The sequence below is a fragment of the Clupea harengus genome, chromosome 2 (genome assembly GCF_900700415.2).
Source record: "Clupea harengus chromosome 2, Ch_v2.0.2, whole genome shotgun sequence".
NCBI lineage: Eukaryota > Metazoa > Chordata > Actinopteri > Clupeiformes > Clupeidae > Clupea > Clupea harengus.
In genome coordinates, this window is record NC_045153.1 from 18,808,943 (window position 1) to 18,833,942 (window position 25,000).

Below are 25,000 nucleotides of genomic sequence, written 5' to 3' on the forward strand. Positions count from 1 at the left end.
AATAGTACTAAACAAAAAACCATCTGTGATAGTTGTTTTCTCTCTGAGAGCCTCCATACAGTGGAACCTAAAAACATTAGCGTGGTGGGAAGGGTGCTGGAATGGTATGCTCATTTGGGTGTGCATCAAGGCACATGTTTGTGTTTAAGTGATAACTATTTAGAGGTATCTGTCCCTGGGGTGGCAGGGAGGGGTTCCAGTGGACTTGGGAGAGTTTGAGCTTGTCTCTCAAGGTTGCCAACGTTTTTCTTTTCTTTTCTAATAATATGTGTTCTACAAAGAGGTTTAGCCACACTAGGTGTTTTTGTATCATCTCTCCAATGGTGTAGAAAAAATTCGACAGGCTGAGAGTCATCATCTCAACCTATCCATTTCTTTCCTGATATTTTTCATTTGGAGTACAAAATGCTTTTCTGTACCCTCACTCCACTAACAATTGCATACATCCGCATCTAAGGACATACAAGACCACTTTGTTCCAGCAATATTTTGTCTTGCACTTTCATCAAGGATTTCAAGTTAGGCAGACATCTGGCGAATTTAATGCTTTATAGATCATGCTGGGCTATGCCTGTCATCTTAATTCCTAAAAGTGAACAATAAAAGATAAATTAAGAAAGCCAAGGCACAGAACTACTCCAGTCTCGAATCCAATGTATCAACGAAGACGGAGGCAAATGGCAGAACTTTCGTGGTTGAGGTTAGTGTTACTTTTGATGCTAGGTGAAAAGATTTAGCATCTCTATGTGGAATAACTCCTAGCCTCTCTCTCTCCCCCTTTCTCTCTCTCTCTCTTTCTCTTTCTCTCCCACTCTCTCTCTCTCTCTCTCTCTCTCTCACACACACACACACACTCTCTCTTTCACTCCCTCTCCCTCCCTCTGTCTTTCTCTTTTTTTCTCCCTCTCTCTTACTCTTTTTCTCTCTCTCTCTCCCTGCCTCTCTCCATCCCTCTCTTTCTCTCTCTCTCTGACCAGCTCTTCACCTGTTTAAAGGAGGGGCCAGCAGAGGCCCCTGCTCTGGAGGGCTGGAGTTCAGCTTAATGAGCTGAGAGACAGATGGGGCTCCGCTCCACAGCCACGCTTGGCCGGTGGTCCAGGATCCAGTGCTGCTTTTATTTCCGGCAGGTCGCGCAGGTAAAAAAAAAAAAAAGACCTCCGCTGGGAGCAGGGCTGCTTCATCCGAAACCCATAATTACGCGCGCACGCTTAGCACAGTGTGCTTAATTGGGGCTGACTTGTCGAAAGGTCAAGGGAGTCGAGGAGGAGAGGAGAGTGGTGAAGCGATGCTGGTTAGTCAGTTTGTGCTAACTGAACCGAAGGCTAAATGCCCAAGTTGATCTGCTGGCCTGAGAAAACCAACCGACACAGCGGTGACATTTTGTAAAAGAAACACTGGATTTGGATACACTGAAAAAAATAAGTAGGTGTCTATTAAGATCTATTCACACAAAACCGTAGGCACGGTACTGTGAAAAAGGGCACAACACAACAGAAACCACTTCATGACCTCAACATGTATGATACTGTGTGTGTCTGAATGTGCCTTCTTTCTTGAGTGTGCCTGTGCCTATAGAATCTATGTATGTGTGTGTATTTGAGAAAGAGAGAGTGAATGAGAGTGCATGCATATGTGTGTGTGAGTGTGTGTGTGTGTGTGTTTGTGTGTCTGATGCTCTGTACATCATGTAGCCCAGTAGCCCCCAAAGCGCTCTGCTTCTGTCTGAGTGCATTACCCATGATGCATTGCGAACTCAGTCCTCTAAAAGGCTTTCAGTTGCCTGATGCATGTTTGTCTCCAGCATGTTGACTGATCAGATATTTGATTTGTGGTAAACAAGTAAACCTTCTACAATTAGAATATTCAAGTACAAGCATTTTCATCAAATTACACTACTGAAATGAAGATTGATAAAGAAAAAATACATTTCCTAAATGACGAAAGGAACTTCAGAACACTTTTTCTCACCTGAAACTCAAAGGTTTCGTCGAACAGCGGGTCCTGGTTCTGTGGCGCGGTCCGGGTCCTCTGCTCGGCGCAGTCTGCCGGGACGCCGTGCAACTCCAGCACTACGTACGGGTCAATGACCTCCCCTTTGGCGCCCGAGCCCTGGGGCTTGGGCAGGCTCTGGGCGCTGATGACCTTCACCCGGAGTGTCTGCGGGGGCACCCCAGGCACACAGCCCTGCGTGTGGACGCTAAAGTAGGACACCTCGTCGCGCATGATGGCCGGCCGCAGCACGAAACCGCAGCCCCCGTTCTGGCTGAAGCGCCCACGGTGCAGGTCCAGCATGGCGCCGGACGTCTGCTGGTTCAGCGCCATCAGCTGGACGCCGCACTTCCAGTAGCCCTGCGGGTTGGGGTTGCTGGAGTCCAGCCGCACCGAGCTGGGCCGCACCCGTGTCAGCGAGTGCTTGGTGAAGCTCACCAGGTCCTCGGGGCTCTCCGTGGCCAGCCGGCCCGCCTCGCCCTCCCCCAGGGAGCACAGGGTCCAGCAGGGCGGCTCCAGAGGGTTGGGGGTGTTGGGCGTAGTGGGGGCGCTGCTGGGAGGTGAGTGCGTGTGGTTCAGCTGGAAGCTGTTGCGGTGGCCGTAGAAGCTGCGACTGCCGGTGCGCGCCACGGAGACCAGGTTGGAAAGCTCGCGGCGCAGGCGCAGCCGTCGCGGCTGGGGAGGGGGCGGCACCACCAGGACGACCCCCAGCTCCTCCTCGCCGGGGATGGTCATCCTCCGTCCGGCCAGGGGGCCCCCGCCGCCGATCTCCTCGTCCTCCTCCGACACCTCTCCCTCCGAGCCTTCCTCCTCGGGCGGCAGCTTCTTGCCCACCAGCAGCACGCGGCCTTTCAGCTGCTCAGGGGAGGGCAGGGTGGTGGCGCGGCTGCCCGGGGTCAGGCTGATGGGCAGGGCCTCGGGCGTGTAGAGGCGCAGGCCGAAGACCTTGCGGAGGTGCTGGGCCAGCGTGCGCTGCTGGGCCGGGGAGCAGCGCTGGCACAGGTAAAGCAGCAGCGGGAACTGGGAGGTGAGGAAGGCGTACTTGTTGACCACCTCCAGGGCGCTGCGAAGGGTGATGGGCGGGTGGTGGTGATGGTGGTGATGGTGGTGGTGGTGGTGGTGGTGCCGGGACTCCGAGCCGTGGTCCACCCCGAGCACGGGCTCTCCCTCGGGCCCGTCGGTCACCCCCAGCTCCAGGCAGCGGCAGCCGGCTTGCAGGGCCCGCGTCAGCCCCCCCAGGTCCGCTCGGCCATGCACCTGGTCGTCTAGCAGGTAGGAGCGGTACGAGGCACTGATGTAGTAGTGGGACAGCGGCAGGGTCATGTCCTGGCACACCTGCTGGTGCTCGGGGTCGAACAGCTGGCACTCAGTCGACTGCAGGTAGCGGGTGAACCCATCCAGACCCAGGAGGCTCCGCTCTCGACCCTGCGCTGACGGCTCAAAGCGACGGATCAGCTCCAGGCAGCCCTCGGCTGTGGCCAGGGGCAGGCCCTGCTCCGTCTCCAGGAAGAGGCGTAGGTCCTGGGCGTCCAGGCACTCCTGGTCCTTGGAGAGCTGCACCAGCAGGAAGTAGACGTCTGGTCGCGTACAGAGCTCGCAGTAAGCCTCCTGGAACTCCTCGAGGGTCACGTGGGAGGTCAGCTTCTCCTTACTTCGCTGGATCTCCTTGAACCGCTGACGCACCTGTGGAAGGGTATGTGTGTGTGTGTGTGGTTTTTTTGTGTGTGTGTGTGTGTTTGTTTATTGGTTTGTAAAGCAAGAAAAATAGAGAGACACAGAGGACATACACTTAGATAATGGCTGGTCTCTGCTTAGCTTTTTTATTCCATCTAAGCACTACAGTGACTAATCAAAGCTGCTGATTGGCTTGAGAGGCTCCTCGACTGCTTCTCAGACTCTTCATTAGTAAGCTGATTAGCCACAGACGCCCCGGCCCTCCAGAAATGAGATTTCCCATGAAGCAAAGCATTACACAGCTGATACAGTCGGATTTACCTTCTAGTAGCTGATTGCTGACAGGACAACTTGTCTACTACTTTATAAATAAATATATAAATACATGAAACAGTTTGAGGAGAAATAGAGGGTATCAAGGGGCTAATTTGGGGGCTCGCCCGGGATTTTAAATCCATAACCTCTTACACCCCAGGTAATAATAAAATCTCTACAGAAATTGAATACAGTGTAACAAGGACTATGTAATACAAAGCGCTGGTCCCTTTTGTCTATTTCATTTACAACCTTTTCTGCCTAGATACTGTCAGTATGGAATTATTCTGCATAGAGCACAGAGTACACAGTATCAAAGCATACAGGATTAAACTATTATTAACTATTAATAATCAACTCTCTAAAACTAAAATAAGTTACTATCTCCTTCAGTGGAAGATGCTGACTCCATTATGGCCCTTTGTTTACTGTCCCATGCTGAACAGATGCCATGAACTCAGAGTCACGTAAGACACCAGACCTAAGACTAGCCTGAACGGGGCCCAGCTGTCCTCTCTCTCAAACATATGCACACCACACACGGTCACAGCAGCTGATGTGCTTATGGCTGCAGTCAGGCACTTGATCGCCTTCCTCCTCTCTACTTTTTCATGTCGTTCTCATTTTCCCTTCCGTCGTAATCTCTCCTTCCATTATTTCCTTCTCGTCTCTTTCTTTTCTTCTGTTCCTCTCTCTCTCTTGCTTCTCCTCTTCCCAGAGATGGGCAGTATTTCAGTTAAATGTATTTTAAAATACGTATTTAATCACTTTTGAGTATTTTGTCGTTTGTATTGTGTTACACAGAAAAAAATAAGATGTCATTTGTAACCAAATAGTTTAAGAGCTAATAATACATTATTTTAAATCGTTTTATTCTCAATTAAGACACATTTAATCCGAGGTTTAAACCATGGGAAAAAACAATTAGCCTGATCGCAGTCTTTGGCTAAATACCCTTGTGTATAACACCTTAGACACCCAGCAACATGTATAACACTGTATAACACTGGCCTTAAACGCCCAGCAACATGTATAACATTGTATAACACTGGCCTAAGACGCCCAGCAACGTGTTTAACCGTATTTCACATGTGTTCCTTGTGACCAGCAGCTTGAGGAAAGCAAATACGAGTTTGTATAGAATTGTATTTACAAGTTACAAATTACTGAATACATTTTCAAACACCAGTATTTTGTATTTTATTTTGATACATATGATGTATTTTGATGTTTTTGTCATCTGTGTAATCTCTTCCTCTTCCCCTCCCCTCCCCTCCCCCAACCCCCTTCTCTCCAGGGTTCCGTAATAAGCAGGCCTGAGCATCGATGCAGAGTGTCTTCACGCGCCTTCAAACACAACATGCGGCTGATTGCCTGCACTTGGATCTGCGGACCACCTGGTGCTTCCTTATTTTATCTACTGTGAGCCCCATCGCCTTGAGAACTTTGACATGAAAGCCGGCTGACCTCACACTGTAACCTTGTGGCATGCACTGTGTTGCTCTTGTTATGTGCTACATTGTTCCCGGCAGCTAAAGATCGTTTTCTGAGAGCGGCTCGAACGAGCGAGGCCCCCACATTCCAGCCTTCCCTGAGGCAAATTGCCCCTCTGTGCCCATGGGAGCGCTGAGCTGTGTGTGTGCTGCTCATGCACTACTGCTGATTTGCCACCGCTGGAGTTGTTAAAAATGGGCACAACAGAACAGCTACAGTTTATCGTGATATCAACAAGGGTGGCTCTGTTCCTGAGGTCAACCTAAACTGAGTTCACTTCAGTTCACTTCAAAAGGGTACTGTTCAGAATCTTTAAGATTCCTTCAGAGTACCCATGTAGTAGAACAGACCCTCTGGAGGTTCCACTTATATGAACTTTTTTTTTGTGAATTTTAATTGTGATTAATTGTGATTGTTAATTAAATTAACTTTTTGACAACACAGGGTTATTTGTACATACATGTGCAGAACCTGTCCTGTGCAGAACTTTTACAGAACCCACAAAGGGCCATTGATCCTAACTCTGAAAAACTGCACTGCAAAAAATCAGCCTTCAAAAACAAGAAAAAAAAGTTAAAAAAATGGGGTATATATCACTTAAAATAAGCTAAATTATCTGCCAACAGAACAGGAAGATTTGACTTACCAAGACTTTGTAAAAAAAAAGTAAAAATATCCAGCCTCAAAGAACCCAAATATATCTTAAAACTAGTGTGGCCAGACTAAAAACAAGTACATTTGTCAAAATATTTAAGAATAATTTTCTCAATATGTAGGAAAACGTGCTTATATTCACTAAATGCTAGCACCATCATCTTGAAATGAGGCTACATGCTAGGCAATGTATCTTGAAGTCAGTACAGCTACACTAAAACCATTACATTTGCCTAGATACTGTAAGTATTGTTTTCTCAATATCTAGGACAATTTGCTTAAATTCAGTGATTTTTTTTATTTCTAATTATTATTTTTCAAGCTTTATTTTTTCGGCTTTTTTGCCTTTACTCAGATAGGACAGTAGGTAGAGACAGGAAGCGAGCTGGAGGGAGGGATTGAGAAATGACCGCAAGTCGGACTCGAACCTGAACTCTTACCTGTATCCCCATCTTACCCATTCATGGTGCCGGGTTGCTGCCGCTTGTGCCACAGCTCCATCCCTAAAACAGTCATCTGTTGAGGATATTGCCATTTGTTTTGGAGAGTTTTGAAGTCAATGCATATGTGCAATTGATCATTGAGATAATAGAGACCGCAGTGTTACACTTAAACAGCATTATGTGATTAATTTGCCATCAGAGATCAAATCATTGGGTCTAATGGTCAGACATATGTGTATGTGGTTCGAGTCTTAACATTGTTTCTTAAAACAATGGGCATCTAAGCTCAAATTCAAGTACATTTGTCTTGATTCTGACTTTGACAAAGCAGTTTTGTACTTGCCAGTGGTGATGAAACTAGTTCCAAGCACTAACTTGCTCAGAACCAATAATAAAATCTCAGTAACAGGTTATAGTACCTTATTAAGATACACCATCTTAGTAAGATGAAATATCTTAAATCAAGGCAATATATACTTTTTTTTTTTTTTGACAAGATATTTCTTCCTACCGGGTAAGAGCATTTGACTTCAAAACTCTCCAAAACAAATGGCAATATCCTCAACAGATGACTGTTTTAGGGATGGAGCTGTGGCGCAAGCGGCAGCAACCCTGCACCATGAATGGGTAAGATGGGAACACAGGTAAGAGTCCAGGTTCGAGTCTGACTTGCGGTCATTTCTCAATCCCTCCCTCCAGCTCGCTTCCTGTCTCTACCTACTGTCCTATCTGAGTAAAGGCAAAAAAGCCGAAAAAATAAAGCTTGAAAAATAATAATAAAAAAACTGAACTAGATTTAAGCAAATTGTCCTAGATATTGAGAAAATAATTCTTATCGTATCTAGGCAAATGTACTTGTTTTTAGGGTAGCTTTACTGATTTCAGGATAAATTGCCTAACATATAGCCTTATTTCAAAATGATGGTGCTAACATTTGCTGAATATAAGCACACTTTCCAACATATTGAGAACATTATTCTTAAATATTTTGACAAATGTACTTGTTTTTAGTCTGGCCACACTAGTTTTAAGATATATTTGGGTTCTTTGAGGCTAGATATTTTTACTTGTTTTACAAACTCTTGGTAAGTCAAATCTTCCTGTTCTGTTGGCAGATAATTTTGCTTATTTTAAGTGATATATGCCGCATTTATTTACTTTTTTTTCTTGTTTTTGAAGGCTGATTTTTTGCAGTGTAGGAAGAAATATCTTGTCAGACAAAAAACAAGTATATATTGCCTTGATTTAAGATATTTCATCTTACTAAGATGGTGTATCTTAATAAGGTACTATAACTTGTTACTGAGATTTTATTACTGGTTCTGAGCAAAAAAAAATTGCTGAATTTAAGCAAATTGTCCTAGATATTGAGAAAATAATTCTTACGGTATCTAGGTAAATGTTCTTGTTATTAGTGTAGCTTTACTGATTTCAAGATAAATTGCCTAACACATTATCTACATTTCGAGAAAATAATTCTGACATTTTTTTGTATTTAGGCAAATGTACTTGTTTTTAGGGTAGCTTTACTGATTGCAAGATAAATTGCCTAGCTTATAGCCTCATTTCAAGATGATGGAACTATCATTTGCTGAATATAAGCACATTTTTCTACATTTCGGGAAAATAATTCTTACGTTTTTTTTTATTGAGGCAAATGTACTTGTTTTTAGAGTAGCTTTACTGATTTCAAGATGAATTGCCTAGCATGTAGACTCATTCTAAAATGATGGTGCTAACATTTGCTGAATATAAGCAATTTTTTCTATATATTGAGAAAATAATTCTGAAAGTTTTTTGTATTCGGGCATATATGTGCTTGTTTTTAGTGTAGTTGTACTGATTTCAAGATAAATTGCCTATCATGTAGACTCATTTGAAGATGATGGTGCTAGCATTTGCTGAATATAAGCACCTTTTTCTACATATTGAGAAAATAATTCTTACATTTTTTTGTATTTAGGTAAATGTACTTGTTTTTAGTGTAGCTTTACTGATTTCAAGATAAATTGCCTAGCATATAGCCTTATTTCAAGATGATGGTGCTAGGATTTGCTGAATTTAAGCACATTTTCCTACATATTGAGAAAATAATTCTTAAATCTTTTGGGTATATAGGCAAATGTACTTGTTTTAGTGTAGCTGTACTGATTTCAAGCTAAATTGCCTAGCATATAGCTTCATTTCAAGATGATGGTCCTAGCATTTGCTGAATATAACTACATTTTTCTACATTTTGAGAAAATAATTCTTACATTTCTTTGTATTTAGGCAAATATACTTGTTATTAATGTTGCTTTACAGATTTCAAGATAAATAGCCTGGCATTTAGACTCATTTCAAGATGATAGTGCTAGCATTTGCTGAATTTAAGCACATATTCCTACTTATTGAGAAAATAATTCTTAAATCTTTTGGGTATATAGGCAAATGTACTTGTTTTTAAGTAGTTGTACTGATTTCAAGATAAATGACCTAGCATATAGCCTCATTTCAAGATGATGGTGCTAGCATTTGCTGAATATAAGCACGTTTTCCTCATTCACTTTAACCTGCTAAAGGATGATAAAGTCTGTTCTTAAAGCAAAAGTTTCACTTAGTTTAATACTGTCTTTGCACTGTATAGTATTTTGTCTACAGGAATACATAATTGCTGTGCTGTGCTGTAAAACATTTTTTTTTATATATATTTAGAGATCAGAAGGACAAGATGCTTGAAATAAGAAATTCTGACTTTGACAAAGCAGTTTTGTACTTATAATGCCTTATAATTATGGCAATTCTAGTTTCAAGCATTAACGTGCTCAGAACCAGTAATAAAATCTCAGTAACAAGTAATAAAACCTTATTAAGATAATTAAGGACTGAAACACTTGAAGCAAGTGAAATGCTCTAACATAAAAAATGCCTGGTAAGAAGAAATATCTTGTCAGACAAAAACAAGCATATATTGCCTTGATTGAAGATATTTCATCTTACTAAGATTTCACTTTTTGCAGTGTGGTGCTATTACTCTATCGGAGTTATTATGCCAAACCCTGTCACTAATCCTACGGGCTACTTTGCTGCTTGGCTGTGTGCTTTCCTCTGACCTTGGCCTCCTTGATGCTGGGGCAGAGTCTGCAGATGGTGGCCACCGCTGTGTCCTCGGACACGATGCCGTAGCCGTCCTCGTCCCCCTTGCTCAACTCGAACGCCAGCCAATCGCGTCGCATGTTGCTGCCGGGGCTGCTCTCCCCCTCGCCGCCGGCGCCTCCCAAGGAGAGCAGGTAGCGCAGGCCCGTCACCCAGATGTTGGCCACGTCGGCCGAGAGCGCCACCAGGTCCAGCGACTGGAACTCCTCCCCGTGGATGATGGAGAAGGCGGCCTCCTCGGCCAGGCCGTCCGAGCTGGGTCCGTTGTGCAGGAAGGTCTCGGTGCTCTTGCCGGTGCGCACCTCGCGGATGGCGCCGATCTCCAGGCGGGCTCGATCGCCGTCCTTCTTGGAGGGCTCCCAGCGCAGACAGGACATGTCGGAATCCAGCGTGTAGAAGCGGCAGTAGATGCGCGAGTTGGGCCGCACCTTCTTCAGCTCGCAGCCGCCCTGCATGAAGCCCAGACAATCCGCCGCACTGCTCACCTTCTTCTCTGACGGCATGCTGCTGAAGGAGACCGTCTTCTTTCTCCCTCCGCCCAACTTCGCTAAAGAGGGGTCCTGCAAAGGGAAGCACAAGGGAGGGACAGGTGAGATATGAGGCACCCTATTCACTTGAGTGGGAGGCAGGAGTAAGAGATCGATCACACCTGTTACACCAGCTCCCTGATCTTTTCGCAAACATGCACACACGTCTCTTCCTCTGTAGTTTTACCAGCGTACCACCTCTTCACCATCAACTCTCTTTCAGTATAGGTTGCAAACTGGCTTGGACAAGGGATCAGGACCTGAAGCTGAATATGACAAAAAATAGCTGATATATAATCACAGTCCTCCAAATACACAAAGACAGAAACAGTAATCGTTTTCAAAGCAAAATATTTATGTCTCATCTAATATGAAATCTGATTACAATTAATTTTGCATTTGAAGAGGTCTTAACCCCTATAAGGACTCATGCTTCTCCACAGTGGAATATTTCAGGTCACCATGGACTGGTTTGTTTCACACTTCTTTTTTTACTCCTTCCCCAAAAACGCCTTGTCTAAAAATCAATTCTGCGCTTTTGATTTCCTCTCTGGTAATTGAACCTCCGGCACACCGCCTCCCTCCATCCCTCCCTCCATCCCTGTCTCTCCTGAGAGGAGCAAACCTGTCTAGCTCTCTCTCCATTTCCAGCCAGAGTCACTGACAGGTCTGGGCTGTGAGGTGGCAAATGTCAGACCCACTGGAGCTGACAAGGGCGTCCGCCTCCCTCTCCTCCCTCTCCTTCTGCCTATCTGATCCTGCTGCTATGATCTATATGCTCTTTAGCCAGTAAATGCCTCTGCTAAAATGTGGCTGCCAGAGGCCACCCAGTCACAGGCTTTAAACAACAGGCTCACCTTGAAATGAAAATGAATGTTTTTGAGAATTGAAAACTGCAGAATTGTCTCAGAGAGACAGGGAGAAGCCTTGGAGCCGTACAGACCTCCTTCACAACCATGTTTCGACTCTACATTTTCACATCTCTTCTTTGTCATTTTGTTAAAACAGATTCATTCTTAAACACATTGAACACGTTTATTCATTTTTTAAACAATGTTAGGGTGAAGAGTGATGGGTTTATTGAATTTGTTTGAAGATTCAAAGTAATGGAGTATATCATTTTAGTCGATAAGTCAATCATTTCACTGGTTTTCCGTTTAAATATTTAGTTAAAAAATTGGGCTGTCCTTTTCTTTCTAGCCTTTTTTCGGTAATATCCCCATCCTAATAACATAATGACAATGGGAATTGTCCTGCTGTGCGGTAGCTGCATTATCAGGACTAAACAGCCTGAATGAATGACTCATACGCCCAGGCCTGTATTTCCATCTGGGCTTTAGAGCATTTTCGGCATTATTATCAGGGCCACAGCGTGGCATGACCTGCGTGCCATGCATCCAAAATCAGACTAAACACTAAACACAGACAAAATCCAGGCCAGTCACCTTGCCCTTGTCTCCTGAGCTCCAGTTTATGTGACAGGAGTGTTCCGAGTTCTTATCGCTGGCTTTGCACATCATCCTGTTTCTGCACTTACGTCCGAAAACAACAAAAACAGCAAAAAAAAACAACACAACAAATCCCCCCCAAAAAAAGCTAAAGCCAGTGGAAACAAACACATGATGTCATCACGGACCACACAGCAAAGAGTGGGGCGGCTAAATCTCAGAATGTCCAGATTACAGAGCGGAGCTTCCTACAGAGCAGGGCATGAGCCTGCAAACTGAAGAGTTTCAGACCCAACAGAGATTTGCACGCACTGCAATAGTGTTGTTGTCTGCATGCATGCAAAGCACATACACAAAAACATGACCTCAAAAAACTCCCTGTGGGTGTGCGCGACTGAGCAAATGATTAAATATAGAGGTGGCGTAACTCGACATGCCCCAAATCCCATCTTGATCAATAATACACACCCTCGCGGCAGTGGAATACGAGCTTCCGGATCCTTCTCGTAAACTCTGAGGGAACCTGGCCGAGCCAAAATTAGCACCACTGGCACAGTGTCACCTGACGCAAACACTCCAAAGTGCTTGCAGCGACAAAAAACTCTCTCACCCCCTTCGCCCAGGTCAGTGAGGGAGGCAGAGCGAGGCTCAGTCGCCGCGTGAATAGGTGCAGCTGCGCTGGTGGAGACTCACCACGTGCAGGGTGTGAAAGCCCATGCCCAGGCGCGGGGGCGATCCCGTCAGAGCCTCCTGTCTGAAGGTTCCTCTCCCACCACACCTCAGCCCGGCAACACCGCTCCTAGACATCCTCTGGTTGTTCTGGAGCAGCACGGCGTGCCACAGTGTGTGTCCACATCCACACAAAAGTGCAGAGTGTGCATGGGGTTGGGAAACTGACGCAGAGATAAACCAAATCTGATTGCTTTTTGGCCTAAGCTGCCAGGAGAGAAGGGTAGCGGATTGGAGTGGAGCAAGACATGACCCGGGCGAAGCGCTGGCGCTGTCAGCGGGGAGGGACCTGTGTGGCGTGGCATTAGAGGCCCAGGGGCGACGTGGGGACATGGATACAGGGGAAAGCAGGTCGGACATCTCGTCTCCATAACATTGCCGCGTGCGGTTCTCCAGGAAACCATGACAACGGAGGCACAAAGCTTTTAATGCAGTGGTTTGGCCTAAGAGAGCGTCTATCAATTTTAATCCCCCAAAAGCTTTCTATTTGTTTCTCCCCTCCTGTCTCCCTCTCTCACTCTGTTTCTCTCTCTCTTTCTCTCTCTTTTCATATTCTTTTTTTTAAGATGATGAGTCATGGACCATAAAATTGAACTCTACAAGCAAATGAAAAGAGCAAATGAGCAGAAGAAAAGGGGGCGAAAGCGAGAAGAAGAGAAAACAGAAGCATATGTCTCAAGTGGAGAAAGAGAGCCACGGAGACTGTAACTGGGAGCTGAAAGGCAGCATTGGAACAAAAAGAAAAAGCCACCTGGAGACAGGGGAGGATGGGCTACTTAACCATTTCATTAGGCTAGCTGTCCAGTGCCATCTCCATCATGAGCCACAATATCAAGAGTGAAACACAACTGGTACTTGAGGGAATAGGGAGGAGATCAGACAGGATAGGTATGTAAATGATCCCCTGATCTCATGAAGGAGAACAGATGAAGAAATGACAAGGGAGGGGGCAAGGGAGATCAGAAAGCCAAAGAGACTGAAAGAGAGAGAGAGAGAGAGAGAGAGAGAGAGAGGAGCAAAAAGTCCTCGAGCATATGGCTATAAAGACCAACCTGTTTTGAGGGTCAAACTCCATATGTTTCCTCACTGAGGTCCTCCATGAGACCATACTGCACAATATCTGCCCTCCCTCCTGGGGTCAGTGATCAGACAATAGATCAACACACAATAGAAACGATTCCACAAATGAAGGCCTACTGTGGTTCCAAATGTGCTGTGGGAAGTGTCAGCTCCAAACGTCATGGGAGTCACCATATGCTGCATCCATCGGACCGGAGGCGGTTGGCTCCAGTGGAGCATCGAGGCATGTGTAAATAATGCACTGTCCATGACCCCGCTGCCCTTGCTCTCCACCGAGGTTCATTGATGTTTCCATCCATCTCATGATTCATTAACCCACTTATCTGTACCTAACTGTGTTCAATCCCCTCTTCCCACAGTCCCCCTCACCCCCACCATGACTACCAACCCCCCCCCCCTCACTGTACCCAACATCCCTCAAACCCCCCCCCCCCCCCTTCCCCCCACCACCGCCCCATCCCTGCACACAACACCTGGTTCTGCCACTAATCCTGTCCCCTCCCTGCAAAACCGGAACACCGCTCTGATCCAGCTAATGATGCCAGCGTTGGATATGCACTAGATTATCCCCACAGCTCGCTCGCCCACGCCCTGAGCGTCCCATGGCCCGTGGCCGGGTAATCCACACTGGACAGCACAACCATTGGCTCCCTCTCTCAGGCAGATGTAATGTGCCCGGATTAGCTGACAATGAGTTTAACATCCGCTGATGATAGTAGTGCCAATCTAATTACAAATGCCGTCAGCTGGGGCTAATGTAGAATACTGACAGATAGAACCGCGGCTTTTTTCCACAGAGGTTGATCTGCGGAGCAATGTAGCGTGGCAGAGACACGCGAGGAGCTCTTGGTTCAATCTTGCGAGCTGTGCGGGCGGGCGGGCAGGCGGGCGGGTGAGTGGGCGTAATGAGGAGAGAGCTGCACAGGCGCTGATTGCAGGAACGCAGATATTAGAGGGAGGAAGCCTGAAAAGAATTAGATAATACAGCTGGGAGCAGCAATCGAGGGGCTAAGCACCAAAGATAGTGCCTCTTGTGGCCAGCTGTGGGATATGGGGGAAATTGCAACTTGGATTTTATTTTGAGACTGTGGCTGAAGACAGCACGTTTCATAAAAATGAGTTGCATTTTTTCACAGGTCCTTTGGTCATTTGGCACACATGAAAGTATTTACAATTTCCTCAAAATCCTGGGGAGTTCATCACCTTTAAGTAAAATGTATGCCTTTTGATATGAGGCTATATAGGCTCACTATATAGGCTCACTATATAGGCTCACTATATAGGCTCACTATATAGGCTCACTATATAGGCTCACATTTTACAATGCGTCCCTCTGGACCCTTTAAGTACGATTCTCTTTCAATGAACATTTTATTCCGATAATCCCATTACTGCCAGCAGCAATTTGACAGTTCACTATACCTAGTAACAATTGTTTCCTTAGTTACTTTCTATTGTGAAACGTTCCAGAAGCCTTTTAATTATGTGTTCCGAAATAAGTGAAAATTACACAGAAATACTAAAGCTCTGTAAAACCCCCAGAACTAATTGGGTAAAAACAATCATAACTCCAGGCCAATGGGTTCAAATGTTATAAATGTAAATGCAAGAGTGAGTATGACCTGTTGGTAGTGCTACAGGGACTACCTGCTGGATCCAGAGTTTGTGAAAGAATGTTTCAGACCATTTTATTTGAGTGTGCACGGGAAAATGTAATAAAAACACTGTGAGCGACAAAAGATTTCCATTGATGTCAATGGCATACAAAATGGACACAATAGGCTCCAAAACACATTGAGAACACGTTACTAAAGGTACAGGTACAGGTAAAAGTAGGCCTAACGCCTGGTCTCTTAGTACTAAATTGCCTCATGTAGCTACTGAGACAGAAAGAGCTTTAAAACCAATTTTTCACCTCAGACGGCAATGATCCCAAACAGTGATAGGCACACTGTCAATCAGCCACACAGCAGAGACCAGGAGCACCAGCTGAGGCCACTTACAACTGTTAATAGTTTCCCTCAACAGCTCCCACACTGCCTGCAGGCTGGTTAGCGCTGTGGCCTTTCAGGTGTGCGTCTGAGGAGAATTTAAAGAGACACCGTTGCGAGCGCCATCCAGTACTTGAATCGATATCAAAAAGACTTGTCAACTGCCAGGCAAATTATGCATCAAACCTGACCTTTGCTGCGTGACCAGCCCGTTCTGTCAACAAAAAACCCTTAATCCTAAAGGTTCTAAAGGTCAAAATAAGCCGAAGCGGCAGTGAATCCATTTAGCTTAAATTTCCACCCAGGAGATTTTCCACAATTCCTGAGCATTGAGCAAAAGTGTTCACCTGCTCTGTTGTCCTCCCTCACACAGCCCATGTGGAAGTATTGACCACTACTACTGCTGTGTATTGACTGCTGTGGCTATGAAGCCATTATTGCACTCAGGGGAAAAAAGGGTGACTTCAGGTGACTGCAAGCCTCACTGTAACCCTGGTTAACCCAGGTGCTGCTGCAGGTACTGCCTACACAATCCAGGGAGATGGGAGCTGCCCACACTGAATGTGGAACACACACAGATCCTACACTCCTGTCAGCTATCGCCTACAGCCTCGGGCACCCATCCAGTCTGGCCTTGTCGAGCAAACGAGAGAGAGAAAAAGAGAGAGAAGAGAAAGGGGGGAAAAGAGGAAGAGAGAGGGGGAAAGAGAAAGAGAGGAAAAGAGAGAGGGGGAAAGAGAGGAAGAGAGAGAGAGAGAGAGAAGAGGGAGGGGGAAAGAGAGGAAGATAGAGAGAGAAGAGAGAGAGAGAAGAGAGAAGGGGAAAGAGAGGAAAAGAGAGAGAAGAGAGAGGGGGAAAAAGAGGAAGAGAGAGAGAAAGAGCGAGAGACAGAGAACTGGTCTGATGTGCAGTTTGCTTCAGTGGCTGAATGACTGATTGCTTTAGCCAATGCCAAGAGCTCTTTCCAGGCTTTATTTACTTCCTAAAAAGTCCTCCTTTTCTCCCAAGAGAAGAGAGCCGTCTGATCCTCGGAGCAGAGCGAGGCAGTGGGTCTGTCCTCTGTCCTTTCAAGGCTGTGAGGACCCATAAACCCTGCTTTGTGTCATACTACGATACACACAGAAATTGAACTATTTTAGAGCTCAATCTCTTTAGAGCTCACAAAATCTAGGCTGAAAGCTAGTAGTAGTTCTCATGGTGTGTCTTTAATACCACACTGATCCCAACAACACTATCGGGCTAAACTTCCATTTCAATTTGCCACTCTCTTCAACAGGCCTTTTTTACTTTTTTACTGTGAAGAACCTCATAAAATAATAACCTCATAAAATAAAAATGTTAATATGCGAGAAAAAAAACAACAACAATGATGCAATTTATAAGGACATAATTGAAAGAGTACCTCCCAATATTCATCTGTGGGACATCTTTTTTTAAAGGCTCTCCCTTTTTCTGTATTTAATTATATTTTCCAGCACACGCAAACATAAACAACAGCCAAAATTGCCCGAAAGTAACAAACAGGAAACCATAGATAATATAATAAAATGAAATGTGAATGTGAATGTAGGGAAACCCTGTCGTTTATCGTGCCTTCATTGCGTTATTGTTGCAAATCCACTTTTACTTGTTAACAATAACTCCCCTTTCTGTCCAAAGCTAACATTCTCTCTCTGTGACTCTCCCCAATACATCCTTTTGCTTTCATCTCAAGCTCATAGATGGTGGACGACACAAGCCCCGAGCATTGTTGTGTCCACTCTCACCCCCCTGTTTGTGCAGGCATCTGGGGTAGGATGTGTGTGCGGGCATGTGTGTGTGAGGGTGGGGGGGGGGGTGTTGTTGGGCAGTGGGGGTTAACGTGAGGACGTATCCCTGCTCCTCCCCAGGGAAGCTCCATCCGGAACCATGGAGCCATCCAGAGCATGGAGCAGCTCGTTCACTCGGTCGCTCGCTCGCTCACAGAAACCATGGGCCCGCAGTTACATAACGGCCCTCCCTCCTTCCCTCCCTGAGAGCACTGCTACGCTTATCTAAACCACCCCTCATTCAAACGGATCTGGCCTCTCCGCTTCCCAGAGTGCATCGGTGCCGTGCCAGGCAAGTAAAAAGGGGGTCATGGAGTCAGCCAGACAAGACATGTCTTCCAAGGGGAGGCCCAGCTCCATAAGCCCTGGGTTAGTTCCAGCTCTGGGTTATTCATGTGCAGCGCGTGGAAAGGGAAGAGGAGAGAGAACGTCACTGACGGAAGACCGTTCTCTCTGGATACTGTCTGTTTATAGCGTACAGAGTCATGCCATTATGTCAACTTGGTTGTAAATCATTCATGTTTGTTTTTCGTCATGAAGTAAAAGTGAATGAGATTTTGTATAATTTAGCGCACAGTGGTGTCGATGAACGATGAAAGAAAAGAGAAGGTAAGCTCATCAGCAGCGGTGGAAGAGGAACGGTTATGCAATTCCCACCCAGCACCATAGTGATGACATTTAATGGTCCTGGGTGTATGCGACAGCCATGTGTGATTGGCAAGTGAACTGGATCACAGCTGCATAGCAACACCTGGTGAGCAACTGCACAGATTTAGCTCTGGCGCCCAAATGGAAAAGTGATGTCAGAATGAACACCACACCACACCACACCTGAGCCTGAACCACAACCTGAACTCCTGTCCTGTCCTGTCCTTTAAACTGGAAACTACAAATGTTGTTTAGGTCATTTAAAAACCCCACTGCAGTGTTCCTTTCATATACGAAAACGAAGGTGTTTAATAAAACATTTTTTTTAAAAACACTGGTCCTTCAAATAACCAAGTAAGCAAACTACCATAATAAAACACAGCTTTCTAGATCAGGTGCAGATCATACTGGGAAAGCAGTGGAGAGGATTGGCTCTGCCAGCTGTTGCAGTGACTAAGCAACAATCCGTCGGGTGCCTGGGAGCTGGGCGACTTGTTCTTGGCGGTTAATTTGCTCAGCTTGTCCACACTCCTGCGTTAATTGCACTGGACAACAACTAAACAGGAGGGGGTGGAGTGAGTCTGGCCTGTGGGGCTTAACACTTCCACACAAGGAGATTTAGACCAGTCATGTCTGCCTGTCCGACAGGGCTGTGTGTGGACACGGTGAGAGGGTGATGAAGGCATCCTTATGTGAGTATGTTCTAATCAGACCCAATATGGACTCTGAGGCTGCAATGTCACCTGGGTCAACAGCATTTTTATTTATGTTTTCTTTTATCTTTTTTTTAACTTTTTTATATGAGCTGGATCTGGTATATGCTTCTCTTCCTGTTTCCCACTAAACCCGCACACCACACACACCCACACACACACACAAACACACACACACACACATATGCACACATACAGAACACACACTTTAAACAAAGCCTAAAATTGTGAAAATGCGAGACGGTTGCACCCATTTCCTGTTTGCAAGGGCTTGTTTTTCATCTCCTATGGTTGTGGTAACTGCTTGGCAGAGAGCACACACACATACACACACACACACACACACACACACACACACACACACACACACACACACACACACACACACACACACACACACACACACACACACACACACACACACAGATCAGCCCTGGAGTCAGGAAAGCCTCTCTGCTGTGGAGCCATGAGTTCATAGTCCACCCCACCTCCACCATCTGAACATTTAAGTGAACCCCATAAAAACCCCAACAAAAGCCAAAAGTTACAACCTTTCACTTTCAATCCCTGCCTTGTCAGTTATTTGTCTTCTCTCTACCACTTGCTTTCAGGACCTTTCATGTTCTACCCCTGCCCTCTTCATGTAGTTCCCCCCTCTTCAGTAGTCCTTCCCAGTCCTCCCCTAATAAGCCATCTCTCGTCTGCTGTCGCAAACTCCCACTCTATGACCATCACCCCCTTTTTTCCTCTATCTTAAAACCTTTTGGAGTTCAATTCTTCCCTCCTAATCTGGCTCTTCATTCTTTCACAGACTATGCCTTCACCACTGGCTTTGCTGTATGATACTCTTTTCATAATGGAATGCTCAGGAGAACGAGCTTGTATACGCCGGCAAAGGGCACCTTGCATTCTGCAATCGACAAAAGTGTTTTAAAAAGACTCCCATTTCCCACAGGTCCCAGCGCACCCGAGTGGTTCCCATGGCAAGTAGCTTCTATTGGCCGTCCGTGGCCCTTTTCCAATTCGTCCCAATTCCTCCCATTATGGCCTTCCAAGGGCAATTTGGCGACAGCCCCGCAAGACTTCGCAGCTTATGAATCCACTCAGACTAAGAATGCCATCCCATATCCCTCTAATGCAGTCGGATTTGAGGATGCGCCACACGGACAGTAAGCCAATGTCGCCCGCGACAACGATGGGTCACAGACTGGTAGAGCATAGAATCCTCTGTCACAGTGTCCGATTATGTGATGCGAAGAGACAGATGTGGCGCTGAATCGAGGACAAGTCAAGATCAACTGTTTTCAGCAGCAGTGGCCCTATGCGCTCTTTTGAACCAAAAACATTTATTCTACACTCTTCTCTTTTATACTCTTATACGTCTAAAATAGTTTACTGATTTTATGAGTTTATGATTTCAGTAAGTGCTGGAGGGTCCCGAGGTGAGGGGTCCAGCCTCTCCATATCGATGCACAGATAAGGTTCAGGGGAAAACACGGCACTTGGAACTACTCCACTTTGGCACTTGCAAACAGGCATTGCACATTAGGCTTTCAAAGCTAAAGTTGTGCTTCATAGAACTAAAAATATGGTTGGTCTTGAAAATACCCAATCAACTGAGCTTTCATATAAACAACCTCAACTGTTTTCCTGTGGAGATTAAAGGACTAATCAAAGCCGGTCCCACAAGATCAACAGATGATGGGGAGAGGAAGGGGTCACTCAGTGAGGGGGGGTAAACAAAACATAAGGGAGAAAGAACAGAGAGTGAGAGAGAGAGAGAGAGAGAGAGAGAGAGAGAGAGAGGAAGAGAGAATGAGAGAGAGGGGAAGAGAGAGAGACACTAAGATATAGTGGGAGAGAGGAGGAGAGAGGGTAAGAAACAAGAGACAGGTTTAGACCGTTGTGAGACAGGTTAGTTTTACCCTACTGATGATGTGTTGTTGCAACAGTCCTCAGGTCAAGGTTGGGGGTAGAGTGGGAGCAGGCAGCAGCAGTGGTGGTCCTCTGGGGCAGAGGTGACACCAGGGTTAGAGGGCCAGGGGCAGATGAGTCAGGGGCAGATGAGGGGAGAGGGGGGCAGGTGAAGGGTGAGGGGTGAGCAGGGCAGATGACAGGAGAGGGGGGCAGGTGTGGACCTCTGTGCAGGGTGAGGTGAGGTGGGGTGGGAAGGGGAGGGGTGGGGTGGGGTGTGGGTGGTGTTATTGGAGGTGTAGTGGTGTAGTGTGGTGGAGGTGGGCACTGACAGCTGGATGTGAACGGACTGATGGCAGGAGAAAGCTTGTTGTCTAAGAGGGAAGGGTATTTCTAGGAAGGAGAGATGAACAAGGGGGCTGGTTGGGGGGGTGGGGGGGTGGAGTGGGGTAGACATGCACACCTGTGTAGACATGTGTACACACACAAACACATGTGGAAAGGATACACACATGCATATACAAGAACACACATAATACATGATTGGGCAGCTAATTAGCTTAGGAATCAGAATCAATGCCTTCATTTGCAACATGTATGCAAACAGACACACATTTTCATTAAACTAATCTAATTAACCTGAGACTAATGGATGGGGTTTAAGTAAAGTCACAAACACAAATGCAGGGCACACACAGACAAATACAAACACACACACACACTTGCACGCATACACACACACATGCACACAATCAATCAATGACTAAAAAGCGAGCTGGATGTGGAACAGCTCATTAGCTTAAGGATCAGAATTGATAGCTTCATTAGTGACAAGTATGCAAACAGGCACACACATTTGTATCCAACTAATCAAATGAACTTGATGCTTATGGTAGTACAGCTAAGGTCGAGGAGGGGGTAACCAGTATGCTAGTGTATCAGAACAGTGTAACAGTACAGCAAACCTCAATCCCTGACATCCCGAGACGTGCTTGTGAAACACGCTAGCAGCCAAGGGTTTAAGCCTTCTTGCTAGCACGCCTGCCTCTCATGTCCGAGGTTGCGAGTTCAAGTTCAGTGCAGGACTGTGCTTGTCTACACCACGTCCGCTCAACAACTCAAAGCTGATGAAGGATTTATCAGATGGGCAGGGGAGAGGGAAAAGAGGAACGACAAGGAGGGAAAAGAGAGGAGGGGGTGCAAGAGAGAGGTAGAGCAGGCCGGTGATTACATGATAAACACGACCAGCAAGACAGGTGGAGGACATGACACCAGTAGAGCACATAGGCAGAGAGAGAGAGAGAAAGAGAGAGAGAGAGAGAGAGACGGAGGGAGACAGAAAGAGGGATTAAGATTGATGTGATAATATCGGCGCTTTGGCAGACATGTAAATGAGAATTGAGGACAGTGGCAGAGGGCCGGGCACAGGGATGCTGGGGAGTTCAGGGACGACATCATCTGTCCTCCTCACACCCGGCTGAGCTCACTCCGTCTCCCGTACGGCCAGCGCCGCGGATTAGAACAACTACCCACTGATTAGCAGTGATTAAGCTTTAGCCCCCCAAAAAAAAACACATGGAGAATATGATGAGGAACTGCGCCACTGTGCGTGGCTCAGCTAGCTGCGTAATGCTATGTGACTAATGCGGTAACCCATGGATACAAAACTAGATGTCGTAACAGCTAATTCAGCTTAACTAGCTACAGCTGTTCCAACAACTGCCAATGAGCTCCTCGTGATTACACTTCGCCTGGGCAGTGATTGGCTCATAGCAGAGCACTTTAGATGGAAAATGTTGTGCATTACTGGAGGCAGGGCAGTGGAACATCCATGGTAGGGCTATCTATGGGGAGAGCATGTGAGAGGGTGGAGAAGGCTATCTTTGGAGGAGAGAGCGGGGTGGATATAGCTCTCTTATCCACAGGAACATGTGTGGGTTGACAGTGCAGCGAGGGGTGATGAGTGTGAGTGTGTGTGTGTGTGTGTGTGTGTGTGTGTGTGTGTGTGTGTGTGTGTGTGTGTGTGTGTGTGTGTGTGAAATACCTCTAGGCCTGGGTGTCCGAAAAGTAGCACTCGGATGTAGAATCCCAAACCACTTCTCGAATTTGACACACACGTGCATACACTAACATACCTTAATCACACACACACACACACGCACACACACACACACACACACACACACACACACACACACACACACACACACACACACACACACACACACACACACACACTCACTCACTCACAAATATGCACAAAGAGAACAAATATTCACTTCAAGGTGGTATGGTAGATTACAGAAAGAAAGAACACAAAACAAGTAATAGTTCTGTTTGTTTCCTCTCCTTTAAAAAAGCCATTACATAATGTAATCTGCTTATGTAACATATGAGAGACTCATCACACACACACACACACACAAACAGACAGAGAAACACACCGCCTTCACACCCTCGCCTCGTCGCCACGGTGAAAGATGAGCTTCCCCTGCAAACACACTCAGTGCCACAAACAACACAGACTCCAAACTCCTAAAACTCCAAACTGTTCTGTCAGGCTTGTCAACACAAACCACTTTAAGACATACACAGATCATTTGTCCCTCTCCTTCTCTCTCTCTCTCTCTCTCTCTCTCTCTCTCTCACACACACACACACACACACAAGCACATTTAAACACAAATAAACAAGGATAGGAAACCTCTGACTCCCATATGCTTGCACACACTTAACCCCAATATACTCATATGAACTCTTCAATACAGAAGTTCGTCCATTCCCCCACTCACACACTTGCACAGTCACACTCACTCACTCAGTCACACATATACACACACACACACACCCCACTGACTTAATAAAGCATAATATAAAGGGAAACCCTTCACTGGGCTTCTCACAATCTGAGCATTGTTGCTGAATATATGAATTTTGTGTGTGTGTGTGTGTATGTATGTGTGTGTTCGTGTTTGTGTGCGTGTGCTCGAAGGCTTGTGTGTCTGTGACGTGAGAGAGGCCCAAGAGAGTGCCGTGGGAACAGAGCTCCGGGAGTCTGTTTAGAGTTCCCACACTGTGTTCCTCTGTCAGTATGGCAAGCCAGAGGGCTCACCCAGCAACCCAGCAACAGGGCACATCCAGCGACATCAAGTCCTCCAGAGCACATAAACACGCCACAGCTCTAAACACATAAGCTCTACAGAATATCTACTAAAACTCTGCACCTGCTTTACACAATTCAGATGCACTTCCAGAGCTCACACAATCACAAAAAGTCAATGTACATGCAGACATAAAAATCTGCTATCTAAAATGGAAGAGACACACACACACTATACACACACACCTGTAATGTATAATGTAAGATAGGACTGTGCACATATTCAATAGCAGTAATGAAGAGTGGATGGTGACCCCCCCTCTTCAACTCCCCATTAAAGAGTGTCATCAGGAGGACAAACAGAGCGGAGAGGGGACCCCCTTCTAACAGCCCTCACCTGCCATTAGCACAGGAGACACAATGAAACGGTCACCATAGAGATGCTTACTATGTGTGTGTGTGTGTGTGTGTGTGTGTGTGTGTGTGTGTGTGTGTGTGTGTGTGTGTGTGTGTGTGCCAGAGTGTGTATTAGTGTGTGTGTGTATGTCTGCAAGTAAAAGAGAGAGTGGCACTTATAGAGGTGTTGAGTGCATTTTCCAGTAGCTGAAAAGCTTTTTCTGGCAGACAATAAACTGATGCGTGTGACTGTGTGTGTGTGTGTGTATGTGTGTGTGTGTGTGTGTGTGTGTGTGTGTGTGTGTGTGTGTGTGTGTGTGTGTGTGTGTGTCTATGAGGGAGGTATAATACATCGGTTTATAGAATCTGCAAAAGAAGTGTGAACTCTAGTGTCATCGGTTTGTGCACCTTTGACTGCTCCTGGCCCCGCCCCCTCTCCAAACACACAGGTTTAAGCTGCAGCTTCCTCTCCTCCCTGTCAACTCTACTCCATCTGTTCCGGCCCCATTTCCACCACACTGGGCTTAATATGTCACCTCTGCTCTGTTCTGCTCTCCAGGCTCAAAAATGTGCCTCTGCCTGTGTCCTCTAGAGCAGAGCCCGGCACATGGCACACAGCACAACAGACACTGTCTCTCTCCATGAAACCTGACCGCCATCAAGCTCTTCGCCCATCACAGGCAGGAAGCATAAAAAACTTCGTCTGACAGTACATGGAGAGCGTTTATGGCGGTGGAGATATGTGGCTGCTGTAAAAACACAAACTATATATCATCAGGATGGCCATGAATAAGTCCACTGTCAGACAACCTGTAAATGAGTGTGAGGGTGTTGGTGAGAGGGTGTGGGTTAAGTCTGGCTGGCTGTTTAGGTTTGGTTAGGAGTGGTTTGATGGAGGACTAATTCAGGGTCAAGTATGAGATCTTTTTTTTTTTTTTTTTT

General features: G+C 46.1%; 1 protein-coding gene across 3 annotated transcripts in view; it reads right to left on the reverse strand.

Moving 5' to 3' along the window:
- plcl1 (phospholipase C like 1) overlaps positions 1 to 25,000 on the reverse strand; it is a 55,673-nt gene that overhangs the window by 9,820 nt on the left and 20,853 nt on the right. Inside the window, exons 1-3 of one of the 3 annotated variants that reach the window (XM_031585414.2) lie at positions 13,461 to 13,851; positions 9,662 to 10,264; positions 1,969 to 3,672 (exon numbers count right to left, since the gene is read on the reverse strand). In XM_031585414.2, the coding sequence (XP_031441274.1) occupies positions 1,969 to 3,672; positions 9,662 to 10,207 (2,250 nt within the window). In that variant the 5' untranslated portion in view covers positions 10,208 to 10,264; positions 13,461 to 13,851. Of the gene's footprint in view, positions 1 to 1,968; positions 3,673 to 9,661; positions 10,265 to 12,372; positions 12,811 to 13,460; positions 13,852 to 25,000 lie in introns of those variants that run through there. The other 2 variants (XM_031585402.2, XM_012826576.3) reach the window with 2 other exon arrangements.